The sequence below is a fragment of the Scylla paramamosain genome, chromosome 20, assembly GCF_035594125.1.
Source record: "Scylla paramamosain isolate STU-SP2022 chromosome 20, ASM3559412v1, whole genome shotgun sequence".
Taxonomy (NCBI): Eukaryota; Metazoa; Arthropoda; class Malacostraca; order Decapoda; family Portunidae; genus Scylla; species Scylla paramamosain.
This window is the reverse complement of record NC_087170.1, coordinates 21,334,322-21,352,751: the sequence shown is the minus strand read 5'-3', so window position 1 is coordinate 21,352,751 and position 18,430 is coordinate 21,334,322. Positions and strand designations below refer to the sequence as shown.

Here is an 18,430-nt window from a genome sequence, read left to right as displayed (position 1 = left end):
AGAGGCATCATAAATTAAAGAATATTACGTAAATGATATGCTGAATATTTTTCTGCAGTGGACGGGCGCATAGGTAAAGACTATCTGGCGCCAATACGTGTCCATGATAATTACAGAACGTATTTATGAAGCAACACTGATGAAGAAGTGAAAAAAAGGGCAAGTAAAGGTCGTTGATATAATACGAGTCTTCACTTGCTGCTTATACTTGATTATCACAAGTATTACAAGCTGAGCAGCGATGTGGATGTAAGGTGTTTTTATAGAATGCTAGCTGCTATGTACCATCGGCTGCTGTATAGCAGCTCCTATATACTACTCCTTTGGCTTATATGTACCACTGTAGGGCTGCTATGTACCGGCTCCTATGTACCACTGCTTTGGCTTGTATGTACCAAACAAGGTTACTACTCGTATGTACCAGCTACCAAGTAGGGAGATAAAAATTAATATTATTAGAAAAAAATAAATAAAAACACGTAATGTAAGAGTAATAAAATTACATTAAAAGATAACACAAAAAGAATAAATAATTAGAACCGTATTTTCAACCAATAAAATCAATAAAATTCAGCATACATTGACTTAATACAGGCAACATGATCCATCAGTTCAGCGCACAGGCTTAGAAATGCATTGGTCTCTCTCTCTCTCTCTCTCTCTCTCTCTCTCTCTCTCTCTCTCTCTCAGTAGTTGCACTGGTTTTCAAGGATATTTTTACTGTTCTAGTGACAGATTAACATCATTTCTACATTACTAACAAGAGAAACACGCTTTTAAAAGGCTGTAATTGAAGTGACACGGTTTTCAAGGGTGTTTTACAGTTCTAGTGACACATCTACAACATTTCTACATTATTAACAGGAGAAACACCCTTGAAAACCCTGGTAATCATCTTTGCGGCTTTGAGAAACAGTCGTGAAGAGAGAGAGAGAGAGAGAGAGAGAGAGAGAGAGGAGCATTTTAGTTGAGCCTACCCTACGCTCATTCGTGTTTGCGGCGGTGACAAGGTGCAACAGTGAGTGAAATTTTCGTTCATAATCACGTAGCGGGTGTGGAGTGGGAAAAGGGGAGTCAGGAAGTGAGGATATTTATATTATTTGACATATTATTTGATAACATGTCAACTTTTGTGTGTGTTAGTGTGTGTGTTTATGGGTGCGGTTGAAGGAGCAGTGACAGATGGCGCTGGGGAGGGAAGACAGCTGACTGGCTGGTTGACTACAATGTTTTGGTCAGCACTGGTCAGTCTTGCCCCACACGATCTATTAACCAGTGTTTCCGTATTCCCGGCAGCTTCTCCTTGCACCGAGCACCGCCAAGCAGCACCAAAGAGGCACGAATACGCAAGGTGAGTCCAGCGGTGCCAGCCTTCCCCCAGTCAGCCTCACTGCCTTCACTACATCCTCCTCTTCCTCCCAGTAGTGTCTTGTACTCGTTTATTTAGGTTTTATTATTCGGTTTTTAAATATTTTTTGAGGTGGTTGATTTATTTTTAGATATTTTTTACATCTGAGTCTGGAAATAGTTGGAGATTTAGGGAAATATTGAAAGTCCGTCAATATGTAAACAAACTGTCAGCTAAGGTAGAGCCGGGGCGTCAGTGTTTTCAGCCATTATTTACTTCATCTCTCATTTATTGTAAGCCAAACATATCATAAGATAGAGTCACATGTCTAGCCTTCATATCCGCTTGTCAGATATATCCGCCATTGCCTGGTTTTGTTGTCATGAAAGAATAATTGAGGTAACACAGCGGCCGGCTCCCCCACTGAGGTCGCCGCCGAGGGCCGCCATGATGGATTGCTGCCTGTCCCGGCTTGTTGGTTCCAATATTTTTTTATATTTTTCTGAATTACTTTACTTGGCTTGTATAGTAAGATTTTATGGTTTCTAAAAATATTTCGTTCCTTTTGAAGTGTTTTTCTTGCTTCAGTTAAGTAAATGGGCCGAATTTGCTGTTGTTTTTTGCGTAAATAAAGGGCGGTTTATACGGTGATTTCTACCCAAGACGAGTGTCGGCTTTTTTATTTGAGGCTTTAGTGAAGATTTTATTGCTCTAAAAAATCGTTTATGATATTTAAAGTGTTTTGCCTTCCTGTTGAGTTAAGTATGTGGACTTTGAATAGGCTTACGGTCCCGTTAAAAGTGGTAATTTTGTCATTTCTTATAATTTTTATTCTTCTATTTCAGCTTGTAGCTAACTTTGCAGTGCTTGATAAAATAGTTCAGATTTTTTAAAGTGTGTTTTTACCGGTGTAAATTGAAGTGGCTAGACTTTTAAGTGTTTTTAATGGTGTCAAAGGATACAACACTTTTTCCATATTTCATATAATATTTCTTTATAACTACTCAAGCTGGAGATGTTTTGATATTGCGAATATTAATTAAAGTAATTGTTAAGTCAGAATATATAATGCATTCGAGCCTAGCTTCATTTTTTCTAGGGGTCAATTTCAAAATCAAATAAGTTACGTACGTACGTATGGCAGCGGGGCGGCGGCTGGTCGCCTGTGACGTCATCAAGGATCCGGGACTCGGCCTGCTCCCGTGTCTCCTCAATATTTACCGTAATTTCCTGCGTTTTTTCCAAGTGTTTCCAAACTCAGGCGTGTAGATAGTTGTAGTAGAAGGAAGAAAATAAGAGAAATGGAGGAGAAGAAAGAAATAATGAAAAATGAGGAGAAGGCAAAATGTCATCAAGGACCCGGGACTCACTCGGCTCTAGTGTCTCCTCGTCAATATTTACTGTAATTTCCAGTGTTTAACAGCTGTTTCCAAGTTCAGGTGTGTAGGTAGTAGTAGAAGGAGGAGAAAAATCAGAGAAATGCAGGAGGAGGAGACATAACAGGTAAGTACTATGAGGACAATGTTTAGTTTAGTGTCCCTTCCTGTCCTGTCTTTCTCTAATATTTCTTGTGTTTTGGGTGTTTTAAGTGTTTTTGGGTGTATTCAGAAGTGTTGTGGGATGCTTTGAATGTGTTTTGGATGTATTTAGGATGTATATTTGCTGTTATCTGTGTGTTTTGGATGAATTTAGGGTGTTATAAGTGTGGCTGAGGTTGTTTTTAGGTGTATTACGTATTTTGTCTTGGTTGTTTTGAGTATATTATGGAATGTTTTGGATGTGTTTAGGGATATATTGAGGTGTGACTTTGTTTTGGGGTTTATTTTGGGTGAATTATTTATTTATTTTTTTTTTATTTATTTTTTTTTCCCCTCCTTAATGTAGGAGGGACACTGACCAAGGGTAACAAAAATACATAAAAAAAAAATGCCAGTCCCATAAAAGGGTCCAAAGTGGTAGTCAAAAATTGAAAGCTAAGTGTCTTAAAACCTCCCTCTTGAAGGCATTCAAGTCATAGGAAGGTGGAAATACAGAAGCAGGCAGGGAGTTCCAGAGTTTACCAGAGAAAGGGATGAATGATTGAGAATACTGGATAACTCTTGCATTAGGGAAGTGGACAGAATAGGGGTGAGAGAAAGAAGAAAGTTGTGGAGTGAGCGAGGCAACGAGAGGAGGGGAGGCATGCAGTTAGCAAGATCAGAAGAGCAGTTAACATAAAAATAGTGGTAGAAGACAGCTAGGGATGCAACATTGCGGTGATGAGAGAGGCTGAAGACAGTCAATTAGAGAAGAGGAGTTGATGAGACAAAAAGCTTTTCATTCCACCCTGTCTAGAAGAGCAATATGAGTGGAACCCCCCAAGACATGCGAAGTATACTCCATACATGGACGGATAAGGCCCTTGTACAGAGTTAGCAGCTGGGGGGTGAGAAAAACTGGCAGAAAAGTCTCAGAATACCTAACTTCATAGAAGCTGAGATGTGAAGTTTCCAGTTCAGATTATAAGTAAAGGACAGACCAAGGATGTTCATTGTAGAAGAGGGGGATAGTTGAATGTCACTGAAGAAGAGGGGATAGTTGTCTGGAAGGTTGTGCCGAGTTGATATATGGAGGAATTGAGTTTTTGAGGTATTAAACAATACCAAATTTGCTCTTCCCCAATCAGAAATTTTAGAAAGATCAGAAGTCAGGCATTCTGTGGCTTCCCTGCATGAAATGTTTACTTCCTGAAGAATTGGACGTCTATGAAAAGATGTGGAAAAGTGCAGGGTGGTATCATCAGGGTAGGAGTGGATAGGACAAGAAATTTGGTTTAGAAGGTCAATGATGAATAATAATAAGAAGAAGCACCTGCTTCCTGCCACACTCTTGCCATCAGCCCTACTTCACCACAGCAAGCACTTCTCCTTGGGGTTCATCGGGGAACCAATGGGGCACTTGAAGGCCTCAGCAAAGGCTGGGGAGTTACGAAGTACCCCCAGTATTCGGAAGTAGCCTGGCACGTGGACATCGGCTTTCAGGATGTACTGCAGTGCAAAGGGCGTGATGTTGTTGCACCACACCTGAGAAGGAGGTGACTTGAGTACTAGTCCTTGTGGTTGGATTGAGTTGGTTATTGAGTTGTTTGCCTAATTAATACAAAAAAGAAAGTGAATGTCATGTGCAGGACAGATAGCAGAAGAACAATTGAAATATATAATGTAATGACACCCTGGGAATGGTGGAAGAAAGCCAGGCAAGCAGATAACTAGATGAAAAAATTATATTAGAATTGTTGAATCTCTCTCTCTCTCTGTCTCTCTCTCTCTCTCTCTCTCTCTCTCTCTCTCTCTCTCTCTCTCTCTCTCTCTCTCTCTCTCTCTCTCTCTCTCTCTCTCTCTCTCTCTCTCTCTCTCTCTCTCTCACCTTAGCAAAGCTAATAAAGAAGAGTTGGTCACTGGTGAAATGTTGAAGGCCAGGGAGGGAGAGAGTATGGGCCCGCCCGTCCTTCTTCACTCTTCTTTGGTAGGCCACCCATGCTGCTCTCAGACCTGGAGAGGGCAAGGAAGTTATAAGGGAGGGAGGGAGTAAGGGATGCATGTGGTGTCATGATGAGGATGTCATGAAAGTCTGTGGCAGAGTCAACACATTTTGTGATGGGAGGGAAAAGAATTGATTAATCAGTTTGTTCATGCGTGAAGTGAGTAATGTGTTCACTGATGTATTTTAATGCAACATTCATAATGACAGGTTCAGGTAATTAATGTGGGTTTTATAAAGAAATTCTATATTCCCCCTGCATTTTTCAATCATTCTTCATTAGACATAACAGTGTGTTGATATATGAAGAAACTAACCATCATCAATAGCATTAAGTTTTACACAGTACTATATAAAACTCTTAAACCTCTAACTCTGATAGTATGATATCTGTTACTCTACTTCAGAAAAGCTATTCACAGCAAATAAGTACACAAACACTGTCATTACAGAATCTCTCTCTCTGTTCTGGAATCTTTAAAGACAGCAAAGTGTACAATGCAGAATGACATTGAACTACACATGCAGCAGCTTCCCAAACCTCTTGAAAGACCTGTTAGTAAACTCCACAGAGGCTGAGCCTGGAGGGAGTAACTGTGCATGCAGTGGACCCAAGCAACACACTAAGAGTAGAAGAGAAGAGGAGAAGGAGGAGGAGGAGGAAGAAGTACTAGATGAAAATAAAATGAAAAGCACAACATAGGCAACCCAGCACAAGAAAATGTTCAGTGACATACACACACACACACACTCACTCTTACCCCCATTATCTGCTATGTTCTCAGCCAGTGTTCTTTCACCACTTATCTGCAAAAGTAATGGATAGGAAAGGCATAGACAAGAGGTAAGGACTGCTACTCTTGCTGTGAGGAATGATAGCTAGTATTGGCTACAAAGACATAGCAGAAGACAATCAAATAGCAGATAAGCTCTGATGATTAGTAGAATAAGTAGGGTAGGAAAGGATTAGGAGATATGCTACTAATTCTTCCTTTTTCCTGCTTTCTTCTGTTCTCCTTTTGCTTCTGCATTCCATCCTGTTTCCTTTCTTCTTTTGCCCACCCATGTTCCAGGTTCCCTCCTTACCATTAACTCGTGATCCAGCTGCTGGTGTGGGGGCAGGAGTGGCGCCACATCATAGGTGGAATACTGCTTGACAAAGCACTGAGTTCTATTGATGTACTGCTGGCGGGTTGTATTTGTCCACCAGTGATTCAGATTCCCATGCGCATCCCTCATACGTCCTGTGTGTGTGTGCAAACAAAAAACTTTAGTGAGCTATCCTTGTGAAAGTTAGCATTATTTATACTATGAGTTTTATGTGTGTGAAATAAATTTGATGAGCTCAGTGTTGTGATGCTACAAAGTGTAGTAAAGTTAAGTGAATTCCATACCTATAAATCAAATAGAAATTGAGAAGTGGACTAACAAACTGCTCTATATTAATGTCTTCACAAAGACCAGGAAGAAACAGTGATGTGATAGTTGGAGGTAGTTGCCAGATCCTGCTTTTTTATATGAAATATTTTGTATAACATAACATTGTTACTTATGGATAGAGTACTGTTGTAATTCAGATGACCTCCACTCGCCTGTGCTGTCAAATCCATGTGTCGTCTCATGGCCAATTATCGATCCCAAGCTTCCGTAGTTGAGAGCTCTGAAGGGGAGGGGGTGAAAGTAGTTATTCTGAATCAAGTTTGTCAAGCTTGTTTAGGTTAGGCTGGGTATTCTAAGAGAGAGTTAGTCAGAATTTTGGCAACACCTGAGATTAAAACAGGCAAATTTTGGTGTGATTTACCAGCTGGAGGTGTACTGGTAGGAGCCTTGATGAATCTGGCTTCATAATCATGAATGCATTGCCCTAAACAAGTAATAAAATAAGATAAATCAGCACTGACATTAATGTATAGACAGGGTATGGCTAATGTTGACTGAAGACAAGGTAAGCAAAGGCAAGGGATGAAGAGTTCTGTTTTCCAAGCTTGTGGCAGATCTCATAAGGGGACTTAATTGCAAAGCTTGTCTGTGAGCAAAACTAGTCAACCATTCCAAACTTAATATATCAAGATGAGTCAAAATCTTTCTGCTGAGTAGAGGGTTGACTCCAACTTGGAGGTTAGGAATCTTATAGAGGAGGGGAGGTAAAGGGAGGACAGATGAAGAAAGATACCCACGTGAGCTTCTCTGGGATGAAGATGGGCGGCTGCAGCACACCCTGGGGAATCACTGCAGGAGAGGGCAAATGGTATCAATGAACAAACCTTAGCAATGTACAGCTGCTCAAATAGTGATGTGTGTATGTAGATCATATACAAATTAGGAAGCAGACCAACAAACTGCCTTACATGAAGATATTAAAGAAGAAATAAAGACGTGAAAAGAGGAAGTAATTGTATTGTGTTTTTATATCTGGAACATTTTGTAGAATGTGACATCACTACTAGCAGCAACTTTATTTCCATGTGAAGCTGGCACTGGTCATCTATGCCTTGAGTTGCTCCTCTGGTGTTGGCATATGAAAGAAAGTAATATTCATGAATGATATTTGAGTAACTTTTCTTGATTTTGTTATTTGAGACTAAGATGTTGCCTAATTTTTCCTGACTTTGATAGCTACCATTTTATACATAATATGAATTTCATTGATTTCTTTCTGTATGAGCATTTTGTGACTTGTATTTCACTTTGCAGTATTGCATAACAATAAAGAAGGTTAAATTAAATTAACGGATACAGTGAATAATTACATATTTAGTACAAGGAAATGCTTGAAGCTATGAACACACTGCGATTCTACATCTCTTGATTATATTAACTTATCAGGCTGTAATAGAAGGGTTAGCAGATTTCAAGGTTGTTTCATGACTAGTAATTTTGTACCAATAATGTTAGAAAAAAATATTGTAAGAACTCTATCAATCAGCTCTGTGGCCTTGAAAATTGTTCTAATGAAAATCCAAAGCATATGGTGAGCCTTACCAATGGCATTCCTTAAGGCAGAGTAGAAGGCATTGATATCCAGGGGTCCCCTAGGCCAGCTGTGGGGTTCAAGAAAATGTTAGTAGAGATAATAGCATATGGTATTCTTCACTATTCAAAATCAACTTCTAGGTTTCACAAAAGCTATACTAGTCAGTGGGCCAAGGCATGTGTGAAGAATGATTTCAAAAGACACCATAGACTGCACAAACTGAGTGGTCAGGAACTCGGTACACAAAATTTTTCTATGTTTACGGTTATTTCCACTCAGTGAAATGGTATAGAGTTACTTCAGTTAATTAACATGTATCATGCTGTCATTAATAAGACTTAAAAAAAAAAAAAATTGTGGATATGGTTAGAAAGAAATTTAAGCAGGAGTAAGTGTCCGCATTCTTGAACATCTCGGCTGTTCATCTCAGCTACTTTTGTCAGGGTGTGGTGGAAGTTATCATGGTTTTCAAGGAGGTTTATATGATTCTGGTGGTAGTGTGACAAGGATTTTGCATCATCAACTGAAAAATCACCCATGATACTCCAACTTGTCATCTTTATGAATTTTGAGAAGTCATCATGATATTTTAATGCATTTCCCTTAAGGACACATGCCCATAACACAAGTTGAGCACACACCTGTCCTGTGATTCTGGGGAGGTGAGTTTGAGAAGCGACTTATGACACTGCCAAGCTGTGAGTGCCAGCATGTTGCCGAAGTGGTCGTTCTTTTTCACTTCAGGTATCTGCAGTGTAAACTGAATATGAATTTGTGAAAAGTGGTAATTCCAGTAATGTATTAATGAAATCATGCTACTGCTGCTGCCACTGATAATGAAGATGATGATAATCCTCCTTCTCCTGTTCCTCCTCACCCCTTGGTGGTACTCCTCCAGCAGATGGTCAATAAGGGCATGCGGGGGAAAGGCCACTAAGTGTTGCATTTCATCCAGCTTGTGCAGAGCCTCCTTCAGAGTTGCAGGGTCTATCCAGGATGCTTCCACCAGCATGTCTCTGAATGCTGCAGACACGTCCTCCACCATCTGCAACGTCTGTAAAGTCGTCCCTAGTTAAGTATGTGAACTAGCAAGGAGTGTGGTGAGGGGTGACTTTAGGAAGGTGGTGGTGGTGACATGTCAAAGCCACACCACTTGACTAACCACAGCACACTTGTAACCAGGTAGTCACACAGCACCTGTGAGGCACATGAACACTTCACCAAAAGCTATGAAACTTTCAACCTGTCAGACGATCGTTAGCCATAAATAAGCATCAGATCTTGCCTGCGTGACTTGAGGATCAACTGGTAGAGTTGTAATTGCCCGTTATTTTTTAAGGGGTGTTGTGGTGGTTAACACTGTTACATGAGCATCTGTATACTTTCCTCAATCACCTGTCCTCTGATGATTTGTAACACTTATATATTACAGTAAACTCCCTCTTATCCGGCATCAACGGGACCACCGACATGCCGGATACTTGAATATTGCCGGATACTTGAACAGAAGTGAAATTATGTCCACAATCACAACCTTACACTCACGCATCTTACCATAACAAAGATCAGCTGATCTGATCAGCTGCTTAAGTGTAAGCACAACACGCTTCCTCTTTTCTATAACTTAAGGCATGATGAAGGCATCAGGAGATAAACAGTGCACACGCGGGACTGATTCACTGAGTAAACACAGTGCAGTGGGCCACGGGTGGCACGAAGCAGTGCGCTCTGGTGGCGAGGGGACAAAGTATGCCTCGCGCGGGAATTTTAATCGATTTTATGAGTACACATTGATTTTTTATTGATTTTAAGGCTCGGGGAAAAATGTGCCAGATACTTGAAGCTGCCGGATACTCGAATGCCGGATGAGAGGGATTTTACTGTACTGGTTTTCATTAGTTGGATGAGCACCTTTTGAAAACAGATCTGTGATTGGGATGTGGAATTTTAAATCATAACTGCACTAAAAAGGGACCAAAAAGTCATTAGAAAGAGGAAAACATAAAACAGGCAGAGAATTGCATGTTTACTTACAAAAGGAATGACAGGGTGAAGATGCAAGTGCATTTTGAATTGTGAAATGGACAGAGTAGAGATTGGAGAGAATAGGGAACACTCACCAAGTTCTGGGTAATGGAGGACAGGTGGTGGCGAACGTACAACGCTCCAACGCCAAAGGGGATCATAAGTCGAACCTTCTTTGCACAGTCGTACCATCTGGAAGGAGGAATATTACATAGGGATGGCATGAGTTAACTGAGAGAAATGAAAAGGGTCCTCAGATTTAGTAAGAGAAAAAAGATTTGTAAATGCTCAACTATAATCTCAGTTTCTTAGCTTCAGAAGAACATCAGGGACACATTGGATTAACATGAGTTTGCAATAGGAACCATATACTGTATCACTGCCACCCTCCATGCCTCTATTTTTTGAGATAGATTTTTTTTATCTCCTTCCCTCATTCTCTCTCCCTCCTTCCCTGCTCATTTCCTTCCTTGCTGCCCTCCTTCCTTTCTTCTCTCTTTCCCTTTTTTTGTTCTTACCTTCATCCCTCCATGCCCCTTCCTCCCCCTCCTCCCCCACTCACATCCTTGAGCTTCTCCTTCCCAGGGACCTGGAAACATGCACAAGGCTGTGAGTTCATGATGGTGATGATGATATATGTATTTATTCATGCTATACATTAATGGCATATTACAAGGCTCTATATTTGTCACAAACCAAAGTCAGTCAGACATTTTTGCTTATGGCCTGAAACTATGTATAACCAGGTTTCCAGAATCTTTTGAATATTTTGAAAATGATAAAAAAATTACAAACATGAAAATGGAATTAATTACAGACAAAAAACACTACTGTAGTTAATTTGAGGAAAGATAGGAAGCTACTGTGACTGGAATGAAATTTAAAATGAATCAATAAAAGCTTTTTAACAGATGAGACAATTTCAAAAGAATATTAAGAATTGAGACATCTTGGGAATTATACTAGCCTGTGTAACTGAAACTCTCTCCTTGTCTGCCTGCGTCTCTCTCTCTCTCTCTCTCTCTCTCTCTCTCTCTCTCTCTCTCTCTCTCTCTCTCTCTCTCTCTCTCTCTCTCTCTCTCTCTCTCTCTCTCTCTCTCTCTCTCTCTCTCTCTCTCTCTCTCTCTCTCTCACCCGGTGGCAGCATGGAGGGGGGTTGGGCAGCTGGTCATTAATCTCTTCACCCATGGCTGGCACCACGGGAAACAGCAGGTAGTTCGCTATTAGAGGTCAGGTCAGATCAGTGTCAATTATCATTAAAAATTAGGTAGCAATTAGTACAGCATATGATGACAGAGACTTATTAATTTTATTTATTTATCTTTCAACTATCTATCAACTACCCATATGTCTGCCTATGCACATTTCTGTACATCTTAATTCCTGTCTACCAATGTTTGTTTACTTGTATCTACATTTGCTTATCAATGCTTCTATCTACTTAAATACAACTCAATCTGCTTCCATTCTAGCTTTATCAACATTCTTGTTATTATAAATACAATTTTTATCCCCATTTCTGCCTACTTACATTTTTTTCTCCAAGTACATTTTTGTGTAACTACATGATTGTCTATATTTCTGTCCATCTACTCTTCTCTTAGATACAGATGAATGACCTCTCTCTTTCTCACCCAGGGTTCTTGCAGGTGCATGCTCCAGAAGATTCACCAAACGGGGCAGATAGGCAGGTCTGTCCACTACCAGCTGCTGTGTTTCTGTCAAGTGTATTCCTGTCCCATTGAATATATCCTTAAGGAAGCTTAGCCAGTCTACCTGTGGAGGAGGAGGGGCTTGCCAGGGAGTGATGGAAGGTAGGGGGCATGACTTTGATTGAGAATACAGGTTAATGTTTGCATTAGAGGACTGAACAGAATAGGGGTGAAAATAGTCTTGTTCATTGAGACCACAGGAGGAACGGAAGCATGTAGTTAGTAAGATTAAAGGATCAGTTTGCATGAAAATAGTGGTAGAAGATAGCAAGAGTGAGGTTTCAAGGCACTTATCCTCCAATTTTGGATGATCCTTTTAATCCTTTGGGATTGGCACCTCAATGGCTCTCTCTCTCTCTCTCTCTCTCTCTCTCTCTCTCTCTCTCTCTCTCTCTCTCTCTCTCTCTCTCTCTCTCTCTCTCTCTCTCTCTCTCTCTCTCTCTCTCTCTCTCTCTCTCTCTCTCTCTCTCTCTCTCTCTCTCTCTCTCTCTCTCTTAAGCAGTACCCCTCTTGCATGGAAAAAAAAAAGATGGTCTTGAGAATGAGTTATCAACTGTGAGTGAATTTTTAGACTTGTGAATGAAAACCAAATAATGGATAAATAGATAAATAAATTATTCCCTACCACACAGTACCCATAAATTAAACTTGCATTTTCCTCTTTGGTAATGTAATTAGTTATACTGTAGCAAAACCAAACAGCCTAGCAAAAACTTAAAGGACTGTAAGGCTCTGTTGTTCTTTGGAATCCCTTGTGATCTTTGCTGTCTTGTTCCTTCTTGGCTTACTTTGAAGGTGGAGTTGGTGACATCAGTGAGTGCCTGTAATTCTTTCACCGTCGTGGGATTGTACAGCTGCCACGGGTCCAAAAACTCCACCTGCTCTGTGATCTGTTGGTGTCAGTGGTATCAGTAGTAGCAGTGGTGGTGGTGGTGGTGATTGAATGGTGATGGCAGTTTTAGTGCTGATGTTAATGGTGGTGATGGTAGTATCACTGATACTGGTGACTGTTCTTAAAATCTTTTCAAGTCCACCACTACTGCATACTGTATAGTTATTTGACTTTTTTCTTTTATTGATTTTATTGATACCAACTCACCATCCAGCTTCTATAAAATTTATTTTACCTACTATTTTTGTTGGAAGTTGGAATGTTGACAGTTATGACAAATGCTCCCTTATTAATAATCTTACTTAAGAAGAGAAATACAGAACTCTCATAAAATTTCAACCTCATATATTTCCTTGCCTGGCTTCAAGTACACATATACCAATATAAATTTTGTGTATCCTCCACTTTCTGTTCCATATGCCTGCACGTTCTTAATACAAAATCCATTAAAATTCATAAAATTTTACCTTCCAGTTAATCGTAATTCTTCAGCATCTTCACCTCATCATACTTATCCCTCCTCCTCACATGTCTTCTCACTCCTTTTTACCCTTCTCGTTCCTTATTATTTTACCTTCCAGTTAATCTTAATTCTTCAGCATCTTCACCTCATCATACTTATCCCTCCTCCTCACATGTCTTCTCACTCCTTTTTACCCTTCTCATTCCTTATTCACCCTTCCTCTCTCCTCATTTTCTCCATGTTCTTTATCCTGACTCTTTTTCCCTACTTATCCCTCTGCCTTTTTTCTTTCTCACTTATATACCCTTCTCACTCCTTCCTTGTGATCTCTTTTTGATTGTCCTGTACTTACATTCCCACCTTTACTTTTTCCTCTTTGACATTTTTTCCCTGGCATTCTTCACTGCATTCCTCTCACCTCCGCCACCTTCACGCTGAATTCCCAAAGGTCCTCCACGTCTCTGTATAGATTATTGAGGAAGGTCCGATTTCGCTCCTGCTTCTGTGCCTTCAACAGGAATTCTCCAGCTTGCTTCATAAGGGAGATGTGGGCAGCCTTGTGGTAGCGACTCAGGGGAGTGTCAGGAGTGTAGTACTCCCGCCGTAGTGTTAGCATCCCTTGATTCATCTGAGAATACAAAAGGTCAAGGGATTCAGCTAGGAATGTAGTAGAAGGTCAAGGAATAGCAAAAGAAAGCAAGGCAGAAAATTTGTAGATGTTGATAAGATGATTACTGGTGGTGTTCTCTTAATTCTTAACTCTTTGTATTAGCTTCTCAAATGAAAAAAAGGTCTGGTGCAAGGTTAGAATATAATTTTGAGAGGCATGATTGTGTTGCTGAAACTTTATGTATCTATATTCTTTACTTTATCCTCTACAGTTGTGCAGGGCTACTCAGATGTAGTATCAAGTATCATACATCATTAGTAGTTAAAACATCAATTCAAGAAGAAAAGAATACGAATCAACTATATTTCTCAGCAGAATAGTTGTAGGTCGATTGAATAGCATGCACTCACTTATTTATGCATTTCTTTAATTCTAAGCTCACTGATTTGCATATAGTATCTTTAGAAAGCCCAATAACTAATATTCTTAAAATATCAGAAAACCTGAGACTGAGTGAAAATGGTATACACACTGGTGATGAGAGATGGTTTCTTGACTAAGGACCATATTCTGAAACACTTCAGCGCTGCACCTCTACTGTTTTCAAAAGGCTCTAGTTGAAGGGTGTTTTTATGGTTCTAATGACAATTTAAAAAGATTTCTACATTATTACCAGGAGAAACACTCTTGAGAACCTTAGCTAATCAAGTCTGTGACCTTTGAAAATAGTTATGATAAGAGAGCAAGTTGTTTCTAAATATGAATTGAAGACTGCACTCACATAAATCACGTTATTGGAGGTGTTTCGGCTGTCTGGCTGGATAATAACACTGATGAGGTGCTGGTTGGCAAGCGTCCGTCTCATCCTGGAGAGTGTCCTCATCACATTGAACTCCTCATCCCAATCTGGCTCAATCATAGGCAGTCCTCCTTCCTTTTTCAGCAGGGTGAGAAGTGGCATTGCACCAGCTTCCTCCCACTGGCCTGTAAAAGTGAAATGTAGGGAAATGTGTGGCATGATGATATTTTGAGCTGCTTCAGATACCTTAGAATAGCTTGTCTTTGGGATTGTATTGATTTGTTCGTTCTCATGAGTCTTGTCCCTCATCTCTACCCTTTCATTATTTTCAGCCCCTGTTGTCAATTTGTTCTCCATATTTACACACTTATTATCTCTTCTTTGCACCTTATAGATTGCTATCTGTAATCTACACACCTTATATGTCTATCCACCATGCATTTCTTATACTTAGTTAATTTGCACAACTCCTACCAGCTCTTGGCATCTCCCATTGATGTGTTTACTAATACACCTACCAAAATAAATTAACAAAAATTAATGACTCAAAAAAAAGATGGCACAGGAAATTTTTCTGGAAAACATTTCACAAATATAAATTTAAAAATAGATGACATTTTTTCATAAATTGGTATTGATCATGATAATCTTTTAATGTTTTCTACTACTCACTCTCATTCACACAAGCCTGGTAGACCGTCTTGGTGACCTTGATGACATGTGGTTCATCTTCCTGCAGATCCTCCTCCAGCAGACCTGAAGGAAGAAAAATAAACAACAAGGTTTCTCCTGGTTCACCATCTGACACCTTCCACACAAAGGTATAGTATAACTTTTTATAGCATGGCATAACTGATACAAATTTTTGTAGTAAATCTTTCTATACTTATTGAGCTGTGGCTATATTCCCTTCTTAACATTTTTCACAATAATATTTTTCATCTATCCCCCATCCTGTGTAAGTGTGTGGTGTAGCAGTGTGATGTGTGTGTATTTGTCCACTTGCAAAGACAAAACCTTCTCTAGCTCATGAAGTAATGAAATATCTATCACCTTGTCCACAGCCCCATCACGTCTCCATACATACCTTGCACATCCAGCAGCGTCTTTTCATCCAGGTCGTCGAAGATCCCCCAGCGGAACTTGGACTCTGGGAGTGGGTGTTCCTTCTGCCATCCTCCACAAGCGAACTCAGCAAAGTCATCACATGGAGATACATCTTCTTGCAGGGAGCTCAGGATGTTGCCAGCTGTTGGTCCATATTAGAAAGTCAAAACTCAAGATAAGGAAAATGCATGCACCAGTGTAGTTCTGGGCCAGAACAAAAATGAGCAAGGGTATAAAGCAATGGTTGGAGAAGAACCTTTGCCCTTACTATCATACAGTTCTTATTTTGGATTTGATGGTGTAGCTTATCATAATAAACTTCTGATAAATAAGGAGATACTTGGTTGTTTGCTGTTTCCTGTCAGTTTCTGAAGTTTCACTTTGCCAAGCTGTTTAAGTAAGTTTAAGCTGCATATTTTTTTCTTATCTAATCCCTACTTTTATATCAACATACAAAAATACAGCATAACAGTTGAAATGAGAAGCATAATATTTAAGATTTAGCTGAATCATCACTGAACTTATATATATATAACTGTTTTTGTTGGAGATTTGAGCTGTGCAGGCTGTGGTGCCACAGCCTCTATATAATAAATGTCCTCCTTCCTATGACTTAAACTGATTCAAAACACTTCCATAACTTAACTGGCTATCTTTTGTTTATTTGCTTATTTATTTGCTTTTGTAATTTCCACTTTTGGTTTAAAAAGTCAAGCGGGTTACTCTCCTCCCACTATTTTTTGGGGCTCTTGGCTAGTTTCTTTGACAAGAAAAAAAAAACATAAATAAAATAATAATAAAAGAAGCAACATAGTACTCAGGACAGCTGTCAAGGTCAGTGGACACAAAATTATTAGTGTGGAAATAACGGTCAAGTACAGGAAGGTATGAGTCACTGCATGTGGGACCACTCACCTGCTTTGTAACACTGTGACGAGGTGCAGGTGTTGGGTGGCAAGTGTTCCAGCAGCGAGACCGCACCTGTGGGATATTCATGCGAACTCCTTACATGACGACTGATCAACACACACATGACCCTACAATATTCACTGGCATCAAATTTATGAGAATTTTCAAAAGTAAAATTAGCATTTCAAAGAGTTCTCGTGAGGTTGTTCACAAGTATAGAGACCATTCAGTGATTGCCTCCCACCTGGTCACCCTCACTCAAATGGCTGCTCACACTTTTTTTTTTTTTTCTTCGGCAGTGAGAACAATTACTGAATTCTTCAAGACGGCGGAGAGCGGTGGTTTCCCTGCGGAGTGACCACGCCCCTCACAGCCAGTCCATCCTCCACGATCAAACTCCTTTGAGTAGAATGCGTCTATGCTCCACTTACTAGCGAGTATAATGATTCCCAGGAGTGCTGTCACCACTCCCAGCAGGCAGCAGGACCACAGCAGGATCGAAACCTTCAGGCAAGATAGCCAGCCCTCTACACCTTCTCTGAGAGGGAGAGAGAGAGAGAGAGAGAGAGAGAGTTATGGATGTTTTACTTTGTGTTGTTCGAGTACGAACATTTCTCTGAAGCTCTGTAAGATTTCCTATTACCATTAATTACCTTTCCGAAAATCCATACTTACTGGTCAGCGGTGTCGTTATGCCGCTTGGGCTGCGGCATGGAAGGAAGCGCCGCCTCCTGTCCTTCCAGTGGCCTGGAGAGAGATTTCCATGAATTCCTTATGAGATCACTTTACACCGTCTACACTGCTGCATCCGGAAGTACTACACTCATTTTGCAAACAACGTGTAAACAAAGGCTCAGAAGTAATATTGCTACAGAAAGAAGATACGTCTGACCAGAGACCATCCTCTCCTTAGGTTACTCACTGGGTTGTGTCTGCTGTACTGTTATAGTTTGTCGCCATCTCCATGCCGGATCCAATGGGCGCCAGAGGTCTACCACCGTTTTGTTGCATGATAGGACGTCGTTCTTCCCTTGCGGTGGCTTCAGGAGCCGGTCGGTTGAAGCTTGTTAAACTCATGCCTGTATCTGCATATGCTTATAATCTCCATCGAGATCCGGCATGGACTCTAGCGTTTGCTGCCTCGAGGCAGTTTCTCCATGTCATTATATAGTCAATAAATCACTAAGTGTCGGATTTGTCTTGTTTGGTTCAGATGGGCTTTGAAACGCGTCCTCGGTGAGTGGCTTTTAGTTTGCTCTTCTTACATGTGCGGATTTGTCTTGTTTGGTTCAGATGGGCTTTGAAACGCGTCCTCGGTGAGTGGCTTTTAGTTTGCTCTTCTTACATGCAGTGAGCGGCACTCAGCACTGCCTCGTCTACCTGCCTGCCTCATGCCGCCACACAGGTCACGTGCATCACTATAACGCCTTCTATCCACCACCACGCCGTCGCCGTGCGCCGTCATCTACCCGGTACCCGTAACTTGTTTCGGAGCTGTCCTGTAGACTTTATAGAACTACGCTTCATATGTTTTCTTTACTTTCGTTACATTGATAATGAGAAAATAACTGGCAACTTCTGTTTAAACATCTAGAACACAGGTGTTCGTAGTTTTTGCACCTGTGTCTCTCTCTCTCTCTCTCTCTCTCTCTCTCTCTCTCTCTCTCTCTCTCTCTCTCTCTCTCTCTCTCTCTCTTTCAATAAATCATTCAATCAACCATCCCCCCCAAAAAAAAAAAAAAATTAATTAATTAAGTGAAAAATAAAATACGAGAGAAGCCATGTGGTGACACCCTACGGTGTCGCGCTTTGGTGACGCTCTATGATGTCGCCCATTGGTGACTTCCTACGATGTTAACCTTTAGGGACGCCTTAGGTTGAGGCCCTACTGTGCCGCCCTATGGTGCTATGTCCACTGGTATCCTTTGGTCCCCCATTAATAGATAGACTTCCACTGGTATCCTTTGGTCTCCCACATTGATTTACAGATGCCCACTGGTATCGCCTTTTGGTAACGCCCTACGGTGCCGCACTTTGGTGACACCCTAGGGTGCCGCCCTATACTGCTACGC

At 40.6% G+C, this 18,430-nt stretch overlaps 1 protein-coding gene and 1 long non-coding RNA gene across 4 annotated transcripts; one reads left to right on the top strand and one right to left on the bottom strand.

Moving 5' to 3' along the window:
• The first annotated feature begins 679 nt into the window (after nucleotides 1-679).
• LOC135110635 (uncharacterized) lies at nucleotides 680-15,463 on the top strand. 2 transcript variants are annotated; one of them, XR_010273339.1, is made up of 6 exons: nucleotides 680-1,018; nucleotides 1,297-1,351; nucleotides 8,740-8,917; nucleotides 11,505-11,680; nucleotides 15,082-15,163; nucleotides 15,407-15,463. It is a non-coding gene; the product is annotated as an uncharacterized LOC135110635 (long non-coding RNA). The 2 variants fall into 2 exon arrangements; XR_010273338.1 differs by having other exon boundaries at nucleotides 681-1,018; nucleotides 8,743-8,917.
• LOC135110625 (neprilysin-1-like) lies at nucleotides 3,155-17,911 on the bottom strand. 2 transcript variants are annotated; one of them, XM_064023150.1, is made up of 22 exons: nucleotides 17,281-17,911; nucleotides 17,034-17,105; nucleotides 16,790-16,896; nucleotides 16,365-16,430; nucleotides 15,430-15,591; nucleotides 15,015-15,098; nucleotides 14,325-14,527; nucleotides 13,352-13,561; nucleotides 12,367-12,468; nucleotides 11,501-11,642; nucleotides 11,001-11,086; nucleotides 10,429-10,455; nucleotides 9,962-10,058; nucleotides 8,719-8,895; nucleotides 8,483-8,589; nucleotides 7,850-7,908; nucleotides 7,045-7,096; nucleotides 6,460-6,527; nucleotides 5,954-6,111; nucleotides 5,629-5,674; nucleotides 4,754-4,878; nucleotides 3,155-4,410 (listed from the first exon to the last, which is right to left on the bottom strand). In XM_064023150.1, the coding sequence occupies exons 1-14, from the start codon at nucleotides 17,433-17,435 to the stop codon at nucleotides 8,789-8,791; spliced, it is 1,620 nt and encodes a 539-aa protein (XP_063879220.1). In that variant the 5' UTR covers nucleotides 17,436-17,911; the 3' UTR covers nucleotides 3,155-4,410; nucleotides 4,754-4,878; nucleotides 5,629-5,674; nucleotides 5,954-6,111; nucleotides 6,460-6,527; nucleotides 7,045-7,096; nucleotides 7,850-7,908; nucleotides 8,483-8,589; nucleotides 8,719-8,788. The 2 variants fall into 2 exon arrangements, with proteins under 2 accessions (XP_063879220.1, XP_063879221.1); XM_064023151.1 differs by lacking the exons at nucleotides 12,367-12,468; nucleotides 13,352-13,561; nucleotides 14,325-14,527; ... (4 more) ...; nucleotides 17,034-17,105; nucleotides 17,281-17,911 and having other exon boundaries at nucleotides 8,483-8,601.
• Between the last annotated feature and the right edge of the window lie 519 nt (nucleotides 17,912-18,430).